Consider the following 18,547-nt stretch of genomic DNA (forward strand, 5'->3'; position numbering starts at 1 on the left):
TTTGGTGTGCAACGCCGTTGTACCAAAAAAAGAAGAAGGATTTATACCAAATGGCTGTACAGTACCCAGTAAGAAGGAAGCCCAGTTTTGAGAAAGAGACTGAATTAGTGGAAAGTAAAGGCCCTATTAATCTTTCAAGTGATTACTTAGAACTTAGTTGATCATTAATTATTTCATTGATTTTTAACCCTCCAATTCTTGTTGACCAAGGCTGTCTTGATTTAAGGACTTGTATATTTTGATGCTTTTCTGTAAACGGGAAAATGTGTACAGAAAATTCCCATTCAACAATGCTGGTTCGGCCCATCTGAACAATAATATTTGCAGTTTGGAGATTGTCATAGTTCACATTAATTTCGTCTTTGTAAATTGTTAGTTTCATGTGTATTTAAGATTGTCAACAGGTAACTGGCCGCTATCTATCTGATGACGATTTTCTTAAAGAAGGTGATGATGGCCATATCCTCATGGTTGTGGGAAAATTGCCTTTTCTTAAGAATCGCATCAATTTTGATTACTCAGACCAAGAGTGCGAGGGGTGATACCTAGTATTTTTTTGCTGTCTCGTTGTGAAATATGCATGCATTTTTTTTTCGTGTGTAGTTGTAAAAGATGTGCACCATGAGGCTGGCAATCTTGTCGGGCAGGACTAAGTATGGATCAGGTCAGATGTAAGATAGATCAAACATTTGTTGGTCCAAAACCTGAATCTGATCTTTTTATTAGGTGGGTCAAAAATTCAAACCTGAATCTGATTATTTTATTAAAAGTTAACCTAACATGATTTACAATGTATTGGATCGAGTTAAATAAGTTAAACAAGTTAAGTATTGTCACGATGTGAGACCATGATACTGAACGTCTCTCTCCCTCCTTCCCTCCCTCTATATATAGTTGATATTGTTAAATTATTGATATTATAGGACTTGAATTTTTAAGCTAGTCATCATGCACAAGAAATGGAGTCTTGGTTACCAGCATTCTAGGTGTGAGCTATTTTGAGGGCAGAAAAATTTCTCTGATTTGACCTAAATGTGCTGCTTGTCTTAAGTTGTTCTAACCTTTTGCTTATCTTTGCCAATCCATAGGTGTGTCAAGGTAGGTGCGGCTCAGGCTCGGCCAGGTCTAACATGAATTGGCTTCAGGCCTACTATGTAGAGCCAAGGCTACTTGTAGAGGATAAGTTAGTGTCAACTTTAATCTTCATGAAGATATCAACTAATGTAGTTGGTTGTGCATCCACTCCATTGCACCATTTTCTTGTAATAGCATCCTACACGTATAAGCACTAACCTCCTTACACTTCAATTGATCTTGGCTTAGGATAAGTTGGGATTAACTTTAATTTTCATGAAGATATCAACTTGTGCAGTTGGTGAAGTCATTGGAACTAGTAGCAGTAATCTAAGTTCGATTATTGTGTTAATAGGTACCTACGATTTCTTTCTTAATGAAGTTTGGAAGACAGCTTAGGAAACTGAGCGTTGATTTTCTTGAAGGAAATTATATTTTCATCCGAGATATATATGCTTGATTGCAATTTTGGGAAGGATAATCCGTTCCTTGCGGTTAGTATCGATGATTGAGAACTAGCAGGGATCAAGGAAATGAAAAAGATACAGCCTTTTCATGATTGTTTCATGGCCTTAGGTTTTTTTTTTTTTTGGTAGAAAGAAGCCAGGGAGCATAGGGCTACACAATTCGGGGTAGTCCTTGCCAAAAACTTCTAAGATGGGGATTGGCCTTGTTAGGTGTGAGAGAGCCTGCTTACCTTGTTGAATTACATGATAGCCTATTTTGGTTTAAACCAACAGCAAAAGATTTTCTGAAATCTAGGATGCCATCTGTTGAAGGACATGTTTGTTTCTCCAAGATAGTATAGCAACAGAGTAATGTTGTAAGAGCTCGTTTGTATTTTAATTTGATTTTGATAGGTATGGATGTATTTCTACATCGGTTATTCGAGGACTGGGAAACTTATTAGCGGCGAATAATTAATTGGCCAAGAGTGCATTATTCAGATTAATAGTGCATAAGTTAGGCGATAAGTCTATTTCTCAGGTTGAACTTGACTCCAAATTTTCTTCAAATTTTTTGGCCTAGAAATCTTTTAAATGATTTTTTTTTTCGTGGCAGAGTGCTCCTATTAAAAGGTATGCTTCAAAGTCTTGAATTGAAATCTATTTTAGAGATATGATCTCATCTCGATAAGTTTAGATTTAATTGTCACCCTTTTCAACCATTTTGTTTTCTTCATTGAATTTTTCGCACCTCTCATCTCAACCAAGATACCCTAGTCCCATTAGAATAAGGCGTTTAATGGTGTGGATTTGACTTTTTCCTTGTGATAAAGGTTAGTGAGTCTGCCGCTGATCTCGAATTCCTGACCATAGCCATCAATTTCAACAATTCACCAGTGTGAACAATCTTCTTGCAAATTTCTCCATAGGACAATTTGGGCATCGCTGGGATAGGTTAGAATGGACGTGATCTTGGATTTTACCAAAATTCTTGGTGCCAGCTTTTGTCCCAATAATATATAATTCATTTTAACCAAAGCTGGGCTGCACATTCGCCTCTCAAAACACATGCGAGACCCGAAATAAATCTAACTCCTCCACCATGCGCCAAATATTTTGGGGTAGTGGGTGCAGATCTGGCCTAGCCTGCCGGCACCAGATCCAACCGACCATTGTGGCTGAATCGTCCTCTAGGAATATCCGCCAAGTACCCAAGTGCACTCTAGCATAGACGAGACCCCCCATGTCGCGTGCAGCTCCGCCACAGGAATAGATCCATCAAAAGTATGCCAACCTCCGGCCATAATCAGTATGGAGTCATGGTCTCTGATCACAAAGCCCACGCTATATCTGCTGCTGCCTTTCGATATGCTGCCGTCGAAAATTACTTTGAGAAAACCAGCAGGTGGGGGCTCTTAGGATACCATCGGTATCATCGCATGCCTAAGTGCTTTATCAACCACTGATCTTGGATAAAAACTACTACCCTTGAAGATCGTGGCATTTATATCCAGCCAAATATGATATGCCAATTCTTGAGTAGCCTCTAAATGTTGCAGAGTTAGGGTGAGCATTTCCCAAATGAACAGTGCATTCTCTTTCATTTTTTTTAATAATGCAAAAGGGACCTTTCATGTTTTTTTCCCCCCTCTCGTCTCTTGATCCTCTCTACCTTCTTCGCGCTGAAACGAAGGGCAACACCTTTATACCACGAAATAGTAGGGGTCATAATGGAAAGGACGTCATAATTCTTTGGAGGGAAGCGGACGGGGTCGGTGGCAAGCCGGCCAGCCTCGAAGATGGGTAGCTGAACGCAAAAGCAGAAGGGTCGAAGGCTTTCAAATGCCAGTACCTTTCCACAAAATAACGAGAATGCCATCACCTCAAGATGACGACCACGTGATTGGGCTTCTTAATTTGCCCGTCGAACCATCTGAAAACAATATAAATCTTAAACAGCGAGCGTATCTTTCTTGATTCGCATCAAGGTTTTTTTGTTTTTTTTTTTCTCTCTCCTCACACCAAACGCAAACAAGTATGGTCCAAATTTTTTTTAAAAAAAAGCTGGCTAAACGAGTAGAAAACAGCTATCTAATTTTTAAAACAAATCTTCCTGAGTAATGCAAGGCCACTCAATCAATAGTTGTGTTGGCCTTCCGATACACATGCATGGCCCTGAAGGAGCCGCAGTCCTCTTCCATCAATCGTATGTCAAGAAGCAAGGACTATCCATCCAGTCGTCCTCAGATCTCCTCGATCACGGAGGCTGAGTTGCCCTCCAGATAGATGTACTCCCCAATTTGCATAAAAGTCCCTCCTATGTCATCCGCAGTTTTGCCCTAATGATAGAAGTGTCGAAAATTCGTCGATCACCCGTCGTTATAAATCTGGAGTGGTGATATCTAATGATAAAGTTCGCCTCCTCTGCTTCGCTCAACAGTATTACCATTGGAATTTACCGCGCATGGAGGTTTGTGCCCCGATATCACCCTCTTCTTCCCTCTATTTTATCTAAAACGTGGCAACGGTGCCAGCAGCGCCTCGCGTACCCAAGGAGTCGGGTCCCCAAATCACATGAATGCTGTGATATTGCCTGTCCGATTGGAGACAGGAACACTGAATACTGATCGTACAACATCGAGATTCCCCGTTGCCATATTTTCCAAATTCATAAAAAAGTTATTGCCCACACTGTACGGCCACTACATACATGCAGCCAAAAATAACGGCAGGTTTTTGTGACTATTTAATGGATGTTTCGTATTTTAATCGAAGCAGAAGATCTTTCATCCCGCGGTCCATTGTCAAATGATCGAAATCCGTTTTTTTTTTTTTTTTTTTTGGCTAAAGCGGACATTTTATACATTATGTATACGAATACATCCTATATAATCAAAATACAAAAGATCCCGAAGTGTTCCGGGTATTTCTCTTTCCTCAGCCCATAGGGTGCCTCCTGAGTGGCATGCTACGGATGCTGCCACCCAGTCGGTTGCCCCATTGGCCTCACAATGTACATGCATAGTCTATAATTTAACATCCTCCCTCACCATCATTTAAATGTCGCGAAGCAAGAGATGAGCACCTCCATGACTACTCGGGCTCCTACGGATCTAGCTAATCACTGTGACCGAGTCATCATCTAAAAAAACAAACAATCCGCTCTTCTTTTTGTTATTACTAGCACAAAGAATGTAGATCACTTCTGCACATCACGTGCACCTCCAGCCAAGCCTCCCAACCATATCTAGATCGAGAATGCTTCCAAGCCTCATCGAGATACCAAAATGCTTCTCATTGCAAGCCCTAATTGCATTTGACCTCGTACTGGAAGAGTTTGAGAGGCGCAAAATGCCTGTTAAAATTTTTGAAGTAATCATCTCTAGAGGCTTCACCTATAATGACCACGTATCAATGCCTCACCTTCTGTGTAATTTTTTTTTCTAATTTTGTTGATTGCACCCATATACGGCGGGTGTAAACTGCTGTTGCACCAAAAAAAATAAAATAATCAAGTTTGTACATACTTCTATAGTAGACTACCATGCCAAACAAACTAAAAATATTTAGATTTGAAAAAAAATATTCTACATAAGCTGGATGCATTTTACAAAATGATTTGTATCTCATGCTTACGCTAACAATATGATATAATTGCAATAATTTAAACTATTTATTTTGTAAAAAGAAAGAGTTTGAAAATAGGAGAATGCAGTGGAAAGTAAAGCTAAGACGCTCATTTTGTGCACATAAAAATTTTTTCGGGCCAGTGTAATATGGTATATAAAGTATTAAATATTGAATCATTAGTGCATTTGATGAGTTTGCACTATTTTTTTTTATAAAAATTATATTAATTTTCTCATGCCATGTAGCTTCTAGAATTAGATCTCTTAATAAAAAAATACCATGAACCATCTTTTTTTTTATAATTATAATATATACTGTATTATTTTATTTTTTTATAAAAAATAATTTTATGTTGAAGTCGGATATAAAATGATGCATTTAGTAAGTTTAGGTTACCGATATCCTTTTAGGAAGTTTGGGCAAAAAGAAGAATAATTTCGTAATTTTATTTCTTTTCACGTTGGCGATCTTCCCCAGTTCCATCACGGAAATCCCCTACCAACTCGCCACCAAGACCGAACCTCCCGTTCCCTTCTCCCGTTTGACATCCGGTCACCCGTCGTAAGCTAACCACCCGAGTCCCATTTGGCCACGCGGCCGCCTCCTCGGAGTGCGACAGCAATCTGAGTGGGTGACCCTCGCTGCACTCTCACTTTGGCGGGGTAGTTGGAGTGCTTCCTCCCTATATAAAGCCCGACGCCGCTCTTTGCCTGCCGAGATCCTTGTGTCTAGCCCTAGCCCTAGCCCGCCCTTGCCGGTTCTCTCGATCTGTTCTATCCAGTTCTGAAAGGGGGAGTTCTTGATCCCTTTTCCAAGGTATATCTCCTCTCCTCTACGCTCGCTTCGTGCTTTTCTTGCTGGAATTTGTTGGATGGAGGGGTTTCGATCTGTGTGTGCTCTGTGGATTGCATGCATTTGATGGGATGTCTTTGTTTGATACTTCGGTTTTTTTTTTTTTTTTTTTTTTTGGCGGGGGTTGGGGTTTTCTGCAGCAGGATCTCCCGTTTTCCTGTGCTTGGTGGGTTCTGTGATCTGGTACTGCGAACTTTTTCTTTTATATATAAATTTAAGAACTTGTTCCTTCAAAAAAAAAAAAAGGCCTTTTTCTTGGTGATTTAATTAGTAGATCTGGCTTATAACAATTTTTGTTTTTGGTGCAAACATCAATTTTTTAGTGAGTAAAGCGTCACGCAGTAGCTGAATGTTCTGTAAGGTCTTGACTCTTGAGCGAGCTATTTGTATTCTGCTTGATAATTGAGTATAACTTGTTGTTGTTGCAAGTTTGTATTGATTCGAGTACATACCGTTAGTGTTCCGATTGCAGACATTTCATGGGATTACTAGGGTGATCATGAAAAGTTACAGATCCACCTGTCACACTTCCAGTGTTAATGTCAATGATCCTTCTAGGTGGATTGTCGCTGCCCCTATTGTATTGTAAATCTGTTAACTGGTTGTTTTTTTGTAACAAAGAATTTTCTTCCATGCGAAACCTGTTCTATTTGTGTTATAATAAAAATAACCAACATTCTTTGTTCCTGCTATTTGGGTTTGGCAGTATGAATGCTGACTGCCGTTATTGCTATCAGGAAAAGTTTTATTCCAGTACACAGTTGACAAGACTTGTCAAAAAAACGAGTCATTTGCTTCTTATTCCTATCAAGAGCTGATTTTTCTATTTTACTTAATTATACCAACTGTTTTTAACCTATCCATTAGGTGTTGGCCGCATGCATATCTCTGTTTTGTTAAACTAAAAGTAATGTACTTAATATAATAAACATTTTTTCCTAATTAATTTTCGCAACTTCTATCTATGTTAGGTTCCCTTTTTTGACATTTTACCCAAGCCCATTTTTGTATCAATTTCTCCTTAAAGCTTAAAAGCACATGCTCTTACCATCAAAATCAGTTTGAATTTTTATTCTCATGTGTTGCAATTTCTGAATTCTTCTCTAACATATTATGAATCTACCTTAATATTCTTCTCTTCATGTTGCTCCTCCTAATTTTCTTGGCCATATTCATTTGGTTATTTATTTAAGCAAAATGGTGGCAGGGCTACCACTCAACTTGGGCTGCTTTTGTTGCCTAACACTTAGGCCTGCATGAATTTGCTGGCATTTCTACTATCTTGTAAAATTTTGCCCGTAAGCATTAGCATGTGGTGATCTGACAACACCCTAAGGGCATCCATACAACTTTCTACCTTGTTGGTAACTATATTCCTCTCGTTCTATTCTTGTGGATAATAGATCTAGATGGCAGAAATATCATTGATGTATTTCTTGATCATCAGTTATAATCAAGTGTCTTCTTTTGTTCTCACCAATTTTTGCATTTTATTTACACCTTTTATTTGTACCATTAAAATTGCTGTGTCTCCTTCACTAATACTTCTTATTTGTAATATTGTGCTCAAATGTTAAGACACCAAAATCCATGAAATAAGCTGGATTAGTTCTGGAGCTCAACGGGAGCAACAAACTATCTGGAAAGAAACGGAGGAAGAAAGATGGCAGATGGATTATGGAGTCAAATTATCTGGAATTAAGTTGATGAAATTGCTCGTGGCTGATACTTTAATAATTTCACTAATGGTCTCTGAATTCTGGACTTTATTACTTGTTGCAATGGCATTGGGGTCAAGCCCAATATAGTATTTTAACGTTATATTCGTTCTATCTTGTTAGTTAAATAGAACTTCTTCAAAAGGAGATGCATGTCAATATCTTAGGGAGTATTGATGTAGCTGAATCTTGACTGCTAAGTCTATCTATATGTGTGACAGTGACCAAAAGTTTTTGATTAATAGGTTCTTTCCTAACATCGAGCTAGTTTAGATAATAGTGTCGATTTGTAACATCTTCCCAAATTTTAGAGTCACTTGGAAACAGTAAAATCTTTCTATGCCTCCTGGATAGTTTTTGAGAAAGAAAAAATTGCATGTGTACATGCACTTGTCTCATCATCCTTGCTTTGTTAAATAGAGCTATACTAGACAAGAATCATTATTCTTGCAATTTGTTAGTATCATTAACCTTGTGGTATTGGAGAAAAGAATTAAAGTTACAAAACTAGTTTATTTCCTGAGATCGGATAAGTTATTTATCATTAGCAAGGTTTGTTATACTGGTCGGTACCCTACTGTACTAGATGTATTGTGCTTATACCAAATCAATATGTTGTCTCATACCGTACCGACACTTGGTACACCTTGCCTTCTTGTACTAACCGACACTCGGTATACCTTGTTGTTTCGTACCATACCGGCGTACCGACATTATAATAGAATGGTACTGGTACGGGGTTTGGTATCGAGACGGCAAATCTTTTCATTAGTTTGTCGAAAAGGGCAACCCAGTATACAAGGCTCCTAGCACTGTAGGATTTAGGAAGGGTCAGATGTGTGCAACCTTATGCCTGGGTGCAGAGAGGCTATTTTCATATTTCAAATTCATGATATCCAGATCATAATGGAGCAACCTTACCGTTGCGCTAAGGCTCACTGTCTTATCATTAATTTATCATCATTCCAACTTCTTCATGTTGTTTCTACCTTTCAAAGCAAAGGAACAAACTTTTGCGGATACTTTTCACGTCAATTCTTTGTAGTTCGATTATAGTTTCCACTTTGCACTCTAAATTCTTTTACTTGTTTCTAATGTTACCTTACACTATAAACTCAAACTTTAGATTTTCCATTAATGGAAACTAATCACATTTCTATGCAGGTTGTGTTGATTGTTTTTACACATCATGGCCACAGGACAACTTTTCTCGCAACAAACCCAAGCATTATTCTACAATTATAAGCAACTTCCCATCCAAAGGATGCTTGATTTTGACTTCCTTTGTGGTGCGTACATTTTTGCTTCGAACTCATATGGAGTAAATGTAGGATATAATCACTGTATTGATGGGCATATGATTCATTACACTAAAAATTGGCTGTCATTGTCTATGTAGGGAGGGAGACACCATCTGTTGCTGGAATTATTAATCCTGGTTCTGAAGGGTTTCAGAAACTATTTTTTGGTCAGGAGGAAATTGCCATTCCAGTTCATTCAGGGTGAGTACAACTTTTTACATAAATCTTCCTAGATTGAATTTATTATCTATTGACGTAAGTGGCCTAGAAGTCAAGCCCTAGGCTGGATGTTTTAATTTTTGGCTGAGAGAATTGATCTGATACCGCAAAATGCCAATTTGTGATTCTCCACCCTGATGATGGACTTTGCAGCTTTACCATAAGCTTCTATCCAGATCAAGGTCTGGCATAACCAAGTTAGGATAGTTCATAGTTGTTATACTAAAATGCATTCTTCTCTGGTGTTCTTAGCATGAACACTTCGATCCTGCTCTAGGTGCCATGTCAGGAGCATGCCTCACAGCCACATCACCATCCAGAGCAATAATTTCTTTGAAAGATAGCTATTCAATATATGCAAACACACTTGAACTGATACTATGACTACCTGTAGGATAACGGCTGTTCATATTACTCAATTGTAAGTGTTTTAGCTGTAAAATTTGTTTGCCAATATATCCAACGAGACAGGTGTGCATATGTTACACATCTTAAATTTAGGATATTCATTATTTTTGTTATGAGAGAAGTTGCCACTTGATCTGTACCGATGCTCGGTTAATTACATTGTTAGCTTATGTTTTTAAATAAATATTTGCATAATGCTGCCTTTTCTGCGTTTTTTACTGTAGCATTGAAGCAGCTTGTGGTGCTCATCCAACAGCTGATGTTTTCATCAACTTTGCATCATTTAGAAGGTTAGTAATCTTTTTTGTTCTTTTGTCTTCTGCAAAACTAGCACTCTGCATTTTCACCTGTGCCATGTCTAGGCTATTCTGTTTGTAAAATCTGCAGTGCAGCTGCCTCTTCCATGTCTGCTTTGAAACAACCAACAATCAAAGTTGTAGCTATTATAGCTGAAGGTGTTCCAGAATCAGACACAAAGCAGTTGATCGCTTATGCAAGGGCTAATAACAAGGTAAAAGGAAAACTGGAATGATCTTGGCACAAATTTGTGAGATTTAATGGTGAAAATAAGTGGAAATGGATTTGGAAATGATTAACTCATTTATTTACATGTAAGAACTTATGTTATGAAAAAAAGCACACTAATCGATAGTACTTAAATACTGAAAGAACAATATATGGAAGATGATATGGATCAGTTGAAGAGCAACTACTGCACAGATCTTTGTCAGAGTTTTGTACTCTTTGCTGGCTGCACTGGATTATGAGTCTCTACCAATATTAATTGCAGGTTGTTATTGGTCCTGCCACTGTTGGAGGAATTCAAGCTGGAGCTTTTAAAATTGGTGACACTGCTGGGACAATTGACAATATAATTCACTGCAAGCTTTACAGGCCTGGATCTGTTGGATTTGTATCTAAATCAGTATGTTCTCACTGACGACAAGATTCTCTCACAAATTCTATTTCATATCCTGTATTTTATTTTGTTGGTTATGATGTTAAATGGACTTCGTAAAAATGTAAAATCTAATTGCACTTTAGGAAGCTGTCAAATATGTTTTAAATGGTATCATGTATCTGGATCATGGATCACTGTTAATCATGAATATTTGACTATGGAAAATTTATTGATTCACTCTCTCTGTTACTTCCTTTGCTGCAACTAATCAGTCAGTTACATTAGAAAATATGCATCATACTGGGGATGCAGAATTTGTGTTAGAATTGTTATAAGAAAGGGAGCATAGTTTTTTGTCCAACAAAAAAGGTGGCATCTAGTCATGAAGGGGTCACTTTCATCATTTAAGTCAAAAGATTGAGAAAAGGAGCAAGAAAATAATACATGACGGGAAAGACACACTCTTCAACTGGAAAGTGCTGGTGATAGGATTTATAAAGTTGAACCTAGAAAAAAATTGTGAAAGCATCAACCATTTTTGTGTTCTTTATGGGAAGTTCCCATTAACGCATGTATGCATTCAAACACAATTTTCACTGAGAAGATAAAATAATTACATAGTTGAATATGTAATTGTATGTGGTGCGCGCGCAATGTGCATAAATGTGTATGTGCTTGTGCTTGTGTGATATTACATGTTAAAATTTAGTGAGCTCATTGAGAAAAAATATTCAATATAAACTGCAAAATCCCCATATTCTAATTTTGTTCTCTGTGTGACGTCCAATGACTCTTCATATTATAACATCAACATCTATTTGCAATCGACACATGCTCATGCATGCATTCACATGTAATGCACAATCAAAAACTTCATTGCTATTAATTTGACATATTCTTGCCTGTGCTAGTGCCTTGAGTTGCTGTAGTATCACTCGTAAAGACAGCTGTCTATTGATCCATGCAAGAAAGAGCAAAGTGCAACAGCGTGCTAAATTGCTCATCTCATTTACAAGCTTGTTAAGAGTTTGTGCCACAATGGTTGGGTTTCATAGTTTGCGTCCTACATAATGGGAATAATCATAAATATGTAATAATGTTGTTGTATTCTGAATGAGTCAAAACTAAGGTGAGCTATGGTGGTTAACACAAAAAATTTCTTTATTTGATGCTCATCTAAACTACATGTGTGGATGCTGTCCATTGTTCTTAGATTTACAATAGTTACAATAACTTGGAAAACATCCAAGTTCTTATATCACCAATACTCCTGCTTGTGATTTGTTTTGAGGACGAATATCTACAGGTCCGAACTATTGTTTGTTGATCTGATTATTTTTGCCATTAAAAAAAAAAAAATTATGAGAAACAAGATATAGTTGTTGGTTTTATGGTAATGCACATGCTGTTCAGGTCTAGTTTCTGAGGACTTGATTTTGTGATCACAGGGAGGCATGTCCAATGAGCTTTACAACACAATTGCACGTGTGACTGATGGAATTTATGAAGGTACAGTATATTGTGAACAGGGTTAATGTTCCTTGTTTGCTGAGGAGTTGGTTTAAACTCTGGAAACCTGTTAAACTTTCCAGGCATTGCAATTGGAGGAGATGTTTTTCCAGGTTCAACTCTTTCTGATCATGTCCTGCGGTTCAACAACATCCCTCAGGTGATTCGTTGTTCATGTGAACTTAGTTGTTTGGGGAGTTCATTTGTGGAGCTTTAGCTGTTTCTTTCCATTCTGAAGGAAAATTACCATCCGCTCTTTGATAATCGTATTCATACCGGTGATGTCATGCTATCAGCCCAGTTTGTTAACCACCACCTCCAAGCATGCTTGAACTCAAATAACAATTTTGTCAATGATCAGTGGCTCAAATTTATGAATCATTAACTGGTCATAATTTCCAGTGCCCGCATTTCCTTTCTTTTCTAACATTAAATGAGAACTCCCAAGCGCTTGCATGGCTCCTCACCACCTCTGGAAAAGGAAAACTGAAACAGAAGTTCGTACTCATGCTTTGCAGCCTGAATGTGAAAACTAACTGCATTTATATTTGTTTAAGACTAGAGAGTCAAGTAAGTTGCTTTCTTGCTTAGATATGCTAGATCTTTGATTCTCCATGTGTTGAGAAAAGAAGATTGCTGAATGTAGGTTCAACTTTAAAGAACAATATCAAGTACTATTTGTACAGAAAAAGGGGCAGTCAGCCATTACAATATACTGTATGGAAGCTGAATAATTCAAATTTAAGTTTCTTTTTCCGCTGACAGCTTGTTTTTCCTGAAAATATTGCTGCTGGATATTAGGTCAAAATGATGGTTGTGCTGGGGGAACTGGGTGGGCGAGATGAGTACTCCCTCGTTGAGGCCCTAAAAGAAGGAAGGGTTCATAAACCAGTTGTTGCTTGGGTTAGCGGAACCTGTGCACGGCTCTTCAAATCAGAAGTGCAGTTTGGTCATGCTGTGAGTTATAATTGAGCATCTTGCTTCTAGTATCTTTTACTAGCTGTTATAATTGTTGCCATGATCATGATTGTTGACATTATTTAGATGCCCATTTCTAATCTTCTGCTGTATTGCTAGAACAGGGTGCTAAAAGTGGTGGTGAATTAGAATCAGCACAGGCAAAAAATCAGGCACTAAGGGAAGCTGGAGCAATTGTTCCCACTTCATATGAAGCCCTAGAGGGTGCAGTCAAAGAAACATTTGAGAAACTAGTATGTTTGCATCTAGGTTGCAGATAAATGTCATCTCTTTTTCTTGGACAAGCATATCTGATACACAGTGATATGATTTTTTCCTTTACGGAGAACAATTCATCTGACATCAACGCTTAATGACTATTTCTATGTTAGGTTGAAGAAGGGAAGATAACCCCTGTATCTGACGTTAAACCTCCTCAAATACCCGAGGACCTTAACAATGCAATTAAAAGTGGAAAGGTCCGCGCGCCAACACATATTATCTCAACTATCTCTGATGACAGAGGTTTGATTGGGAGCTTTGCTTTCCTTCTTCTATGCACTGAGTTATCTTCTGTTCATCAATGTTCACGTGTCTGTATGTCCATCACCAGGTGAAGAGCCATGTTATGCTGGTGTGCCCATGTCTACCATTGTTGAGCAGGGTTATGGTGTGGGAGATGTTCTCTCTCTTTTGTGGTTCAAGCGTAGTCTTCCCCGATATTGCACACAATTCATTGAGGTTGGCAAAATTGGGGTTCCCCTGCTATCTTTTTGCAGCCATCAATAATTTTCTGCTGTTGTGTTTTGCCTCGGCACAGTTATATCTGTTCGTTAGCTCAATTTATAACAAATATCAAAAGGATTTTGCTCTTTTCTGTTCTATAGTTTTCATGTTTCTAGCTCAGTAGCACTTGCTGTAAATGTCAGATTTGCATCATGTTGTGTGCCGATCATGGTCCTTGCGTCTCTGGTGCTCATAACACTATAGTAACAGCAAGAGCTGGAAAGGATTTAGTCTCTAGCCTGGTCTCAGGTAATTTCGACAAGTTAATGGAATCTTAAAGATGTAACTTTTATTCTTTTCCTCCAGTTCTTGAATAACAATGCCTAAGAAGTAGACAAGTAGATATGAAAATTGTAAAGTGAATGAGTTTCTGAAACAGGGTTGCTGACAATTGGTCCTCGATTTGGTGGTGCAATTGATGATGCTGCACGATACTTCAAGGATGCATATGACAGGGTAACTTAGCTAATATAATTAGCATCAGCACTAGCTAGTAGCTGCATGAGCTCATTATTGCTAATTACAAGCATGCTAAAATATGTCTGTCGTACATTTCTTTCCAGGGTCTCACTCCTTACGAGTTTGTTGAAGGTATGAAAAAGAAGGGCATTCGTGTACCGGGTATAGGGCACAGGTATACATGATTTGCTACTGTATATGATATGATGTCTGCACTTGTAGTTGTTATTGTGCTGCCTGTCTTATTGGTGTGCGTATGTCATATGCTTGTCAAGCGATTTCCATTTCCCATACTCCAATATCATTGTTAGATGTATGCATTCACAGATATGCTAAGATTTTTTCCTAAGTTTATGCTTATAATTATAAGATTCACGGATATGCTAAGATTTTTCCTAAGATTTTTTTTCTTATTTGATCGTATCAGAAAGGAACTTTGGCACATCGGGTGGCACAAATTGCATAGTATCATAAATGGCTATTCCTGGTGCAAATCCAATCACCTAGATTTGAGATGAAAAGCAATTCCCCATTGGGGGCAAATGGTTATCCATTAAGCGGTTTTTTTATTCTTCCTTACAGAAAAAAAGAAAATTTGTTGGAATTTGTTAAGCCATCAGCTTAATTGTACAAAGCAATTATGTTTATCTAATTCTAAAATGATAGGTAAAATTAAGTAAAATGTTTCATCTGTCTCTGTCTTAGCAACTAATATGTGTCACCATGGTTCGTTGCACCAGCCTGAATCAAGCAGTACGAGGCGTATTGTACCGTACCAATTCAGTATCGGTACATGGTACAGAAGGCATACCAACATTTGGTATGCCAAAAAGACCCTATACCGTACAACAATGTTAATGTGGTATCGGTATGGAGTTTGGTACCGAGATGGCGAACCTTGTGTGTCACTTTTGCATCTCCAACTAGTGTGATTAAAGTCCTGAATAGCTTTTAGCCATCTTTGCTCTTATTGCATACAGGTGTGCTTAGTCAGACAATGGCATTTCCTGTAGGATTGAAAATTGAATGCCTATTTGAGTCTTTATTTTGTGCTATAGGATTGAAAATTTGGTTTGAGGGCACACCCTCATTCAGCCTCAGGCAGCACTTTTTCATCATTTTATTTGGTTCGAAGATTTTCTGTTAAAGTAGGCTAAAATTTTGAAATAAGCAATCAAAGAAAAAAATGTATTTTAGAGTTAATTCAAAGGAAATACCAGAAAAACACACTGAAAAATTCACAAGAGACAAGTAATATGCTGAGGAAGAATTTCTGACTCTCTCCTTGTGTGCGCTGTGTGACTAAAGCAATACTTTTTCATGGACAGAACCTTATGAAAGTACTGCAAATATTAGAAATTCGGTAGCATAGTTATTGGTATATGCTTTTGAATCTGTACACCTGTGTTTGCGCTCATGTTTATGTACATCAGTATATTAGATATACAGAAAGATACCTTTGTATGCTTTGATCATGTTGCACCTGTGTGGGTTTGTGGGTTGTATATGAAGAAAACTGATGTTTATGTGTGCTCCATCCCATTAAAACTTGAAAAATACTTTCTTTGTCCTGTTCTTAGAAATCTGATACTTTCCTTATTGTACTAGTGGTTAACTCATTCTGCTTTATGCTGGTAGGATCAAGAGTAGAGACAACAGGGACAAGAGAGTGGAACTTCTGCAACAATATGCTCACACTCATTTCCCTTCCGTGAAGTACATGGAGTATGCTGTTAAAGTTGAAACGTACACCCTCTCAAAGGCCAATAACTTGGTTCTGAATGTTGATGGTGCAATTGGATCCCTCTTCTTGGATCTTCTTGCTGGCAGTGGAATGTTCAGCAAACAAGAGATTGATGAGATAGTTGAGATTGGATATTTGAATGGACTTTTCGTACTTGCACGTTCAATTGGTTTGATCGGGTGAGTTGGATCTTCAGTTATCAAAACATATACATTCATTTATTAAGTTATAGCTATTCTGTTTCATTTAAAATGAAAGCATCAATCATCCTGCTTCTGCATATCCATTGTTTCTTCAATTTGCATTAAATTTCTATTTGGTTTTTTGTTCATCACACATGGAATTCATGATAAAGAAGGTGCAACAAGAATATAGTTCTTTTTTTCTTTCTTGTCCAAAGTAAGGAAACGAACTTCTGCATCAAAACTTTGATGTTAGATGTTGAACAGAATGATAAAAGTAGAATGGGTTTCAATGAAGGGAAATCCACTATCACTGCTGGTCTGCATGCTTAAATTATAGTTTGTTTCTGTTATTCAGTGATGCTCATCATCTGATAGTTCTTAGTCAAGCAACAGTGTGTTTTGTTGGTTTGTGTTTTTGTGATTGTCTACAAAGTTTGTTTAAATCCTATGCTCATTGCCTATGTTTTTTTTTCTTTTCTTTTGGAACCTACAGGCATACTTTCGACCAGAAGAGATTAAAACAGCCTCTCTACCGTCATCCATGGGAAGATGTTCTATATACAAAATGATCATTCTGGATACAGTGTTGTAGTTGTTAATTTTTGGTTTTCCCAGCATGTTTGTCATTCTTGTAGAGGCCCTGGACTGGTAAACTGCCTGTTGGAATTTCAAGGACTGGTAAATCAAAGCGTCCATCACCCCTCGTCTACATGGTTTATCTTACATGTGATCCGTATCACATGTTCCACATATATTTCTAAGTTAGTTGCAAACATATTGAGATTAGTGGTTGAACCTGGATGCATTGGTGTAGCAGATTGAGTTTCCTGAACTGTTAGAGCAATAAAGGGCTGAAGAGATAATTGGACGCATCTCATGAGTCAGTATCTTTAAGTTCATCAAATTTTGACATGACTAAATGCATTAATTATTGGAAGAGTGCGCCAATTTTTTTCAGCTTTTGCTTCTATATCTTGCAAGATCAAGTCAGAATCAAGTAGATTACACAGTTGCATTTATCTGTTAAATCTGTTTGCTATAACTCTTCATCTTCGGCCTATTTGTATTGCAAGGCTGGGAGTTAAATAAGAGAAGGTGCGAGCCTGTCCTGAATCCTTGTGATTTGGAAATTGTCAGCTGCTGACTGGGTTGTGTTGCATGGTTTCTTGTTTGTGGAATTGAGTTCCAACATTTAAAGCAAGACCAGCCGTTGAAGAATCTGACCTGCCGTACGGTGTCCTGACTTTGATTGCCCATAGTTAAACAGTAGAACTCCTGTGTAATCTGAGGCGATCTTAGCCATGGCAACCTGGTTGTAAAACTTCTGCCCCAATGACTCTCGACCTTGGCATCCATGATGCCACATGGAAGAGGAAAGTATCCTAGGCTCTGTGATCTCGAGCATATCATAAAATTGCCTAGTGTTTGAGCCTCTTTTGGTAAAATTATGTACCCACAAGCAACGTTAGCATAACATGTGTAAACAGCATATTTCACACCAAAAAGAGGGTGCTATTGTGAACATGAATAGCTCAAAATGCTGAACATGCAGTCCTGTTTAGGGGTAGCGTGAGAACACGTTGGGACTGACGTTTTGGGGATTCGGTCTTTTGGGTCCCTCAGTCCAGGACCATGAAGGCCATCTTTTATGACTATTTAGGCTTTGTTTGCGTTGACAGTAGAATTTTTGAAAGTAGAATTTTTTGAAGTAGAGTTTTTATAAACTGCTGTTTGGTAACTATATTTTTAAAATGTTGTGCCACTTTAATATGTATTTGGTAAACAAATTAAAATGCTTGTGGTATGACAAAATGATCATAAAGACATTACATAGTATTATACAACAGAGCATAATAAAATATAATATATATTAATACATAAATATATGATATAGTATAATATTACTATAATATAATATAATACTATTATAATATAGTAATATAATATTGTATACTATAACATAATAATTTAATATAATATTAAATTATTTAACATGACATATCACTATATTATGATATAATGTAATATAGTATTATATTTATAGTATAATACAATAATAAATATATAAAATATTTTAATTATTAGTGTAAATTAATTTTGTATAATATAATAAATTTTTTAGCTAGATGATAAAATTGGTTAAATAATTATTAAAGAGATATTTTGTGTAATTGTAATATTTTATCATGGGTATTTTGGTTAAAAAAAAGCTTTCCGACGGAGTCTAGAAGTGTTTTTGTAGAAAGCTCCAAAAATGAAGCTTCTTTCAAAAAACTGCTTTTAGCTTTTTAGAAAATCTAAAACAGTTTTCCAAAATTTTTAACAAACATCTCTATTTCATATAAAAGTATTTTTGGA

General features: G+C 37.3%; 1 protein-coding gene across 1 annotated transcript; it reads left to right on the forward strand.

Moving 5' to 3' along the window:
* The first annotated feature begins 5,649 nt into the window (after positions 1-5,649).
* Positions 5,650-17,146, forward strand: LOC103720655 (ATP-citrate synthase beta chain protein 2). Its single transcript, XM_008810477.4, has 17 exons — positions 5,650-5,966; positions 8,885-9,009; positions 9,120-9,222; positions 9,873-9,938; positions 10,036-10,159; positions 10,439-10,573; positions 11,998-12,058; positions 12,142-12,218; positions 12,860-13,015; positions 13,141-13,269; positions 13,408-13,540; positions 13,629-13,756; positions 13,945-14,050; positions 14,181-14,257; positions 14,365-14,435; positions 15,899-16,183; positions 16,683-17,146. The coding sequence occupies exons 2-17, from the start codon at positions 8,910-8,912 to the stop codon at positions 16,756-16,758; spliced, it is 1,827 nt and encodes a 608-aa protein (XP_008808699.1). The 5' UTR covers positions 5,650-5,966; positions 8,885-8,909; the 3' UTR covers positions 16,759-17,146.
* The last annotated feature ends 1,401 nt before the right edge of the window (positions 17,147-18,547 follow it).

This window comes from Phoenix dactylifera, chromosome 13, assembly GCF_009389715.1.
Source record: "Phoenix dactylifera cultivar Barhee BC4 chromosome 13, palm_55x_up_171113_PBpolish2nd_filt_p, whole genome shotgun sequence".
In the NCBI taxonomy this organism is placed as follows: Eukaryota; Viridiplantae; Streptophyta; class Magnoliopsida; order Arecales; family Arecaceae; genus Phoenix; species Phoenix dactylifera.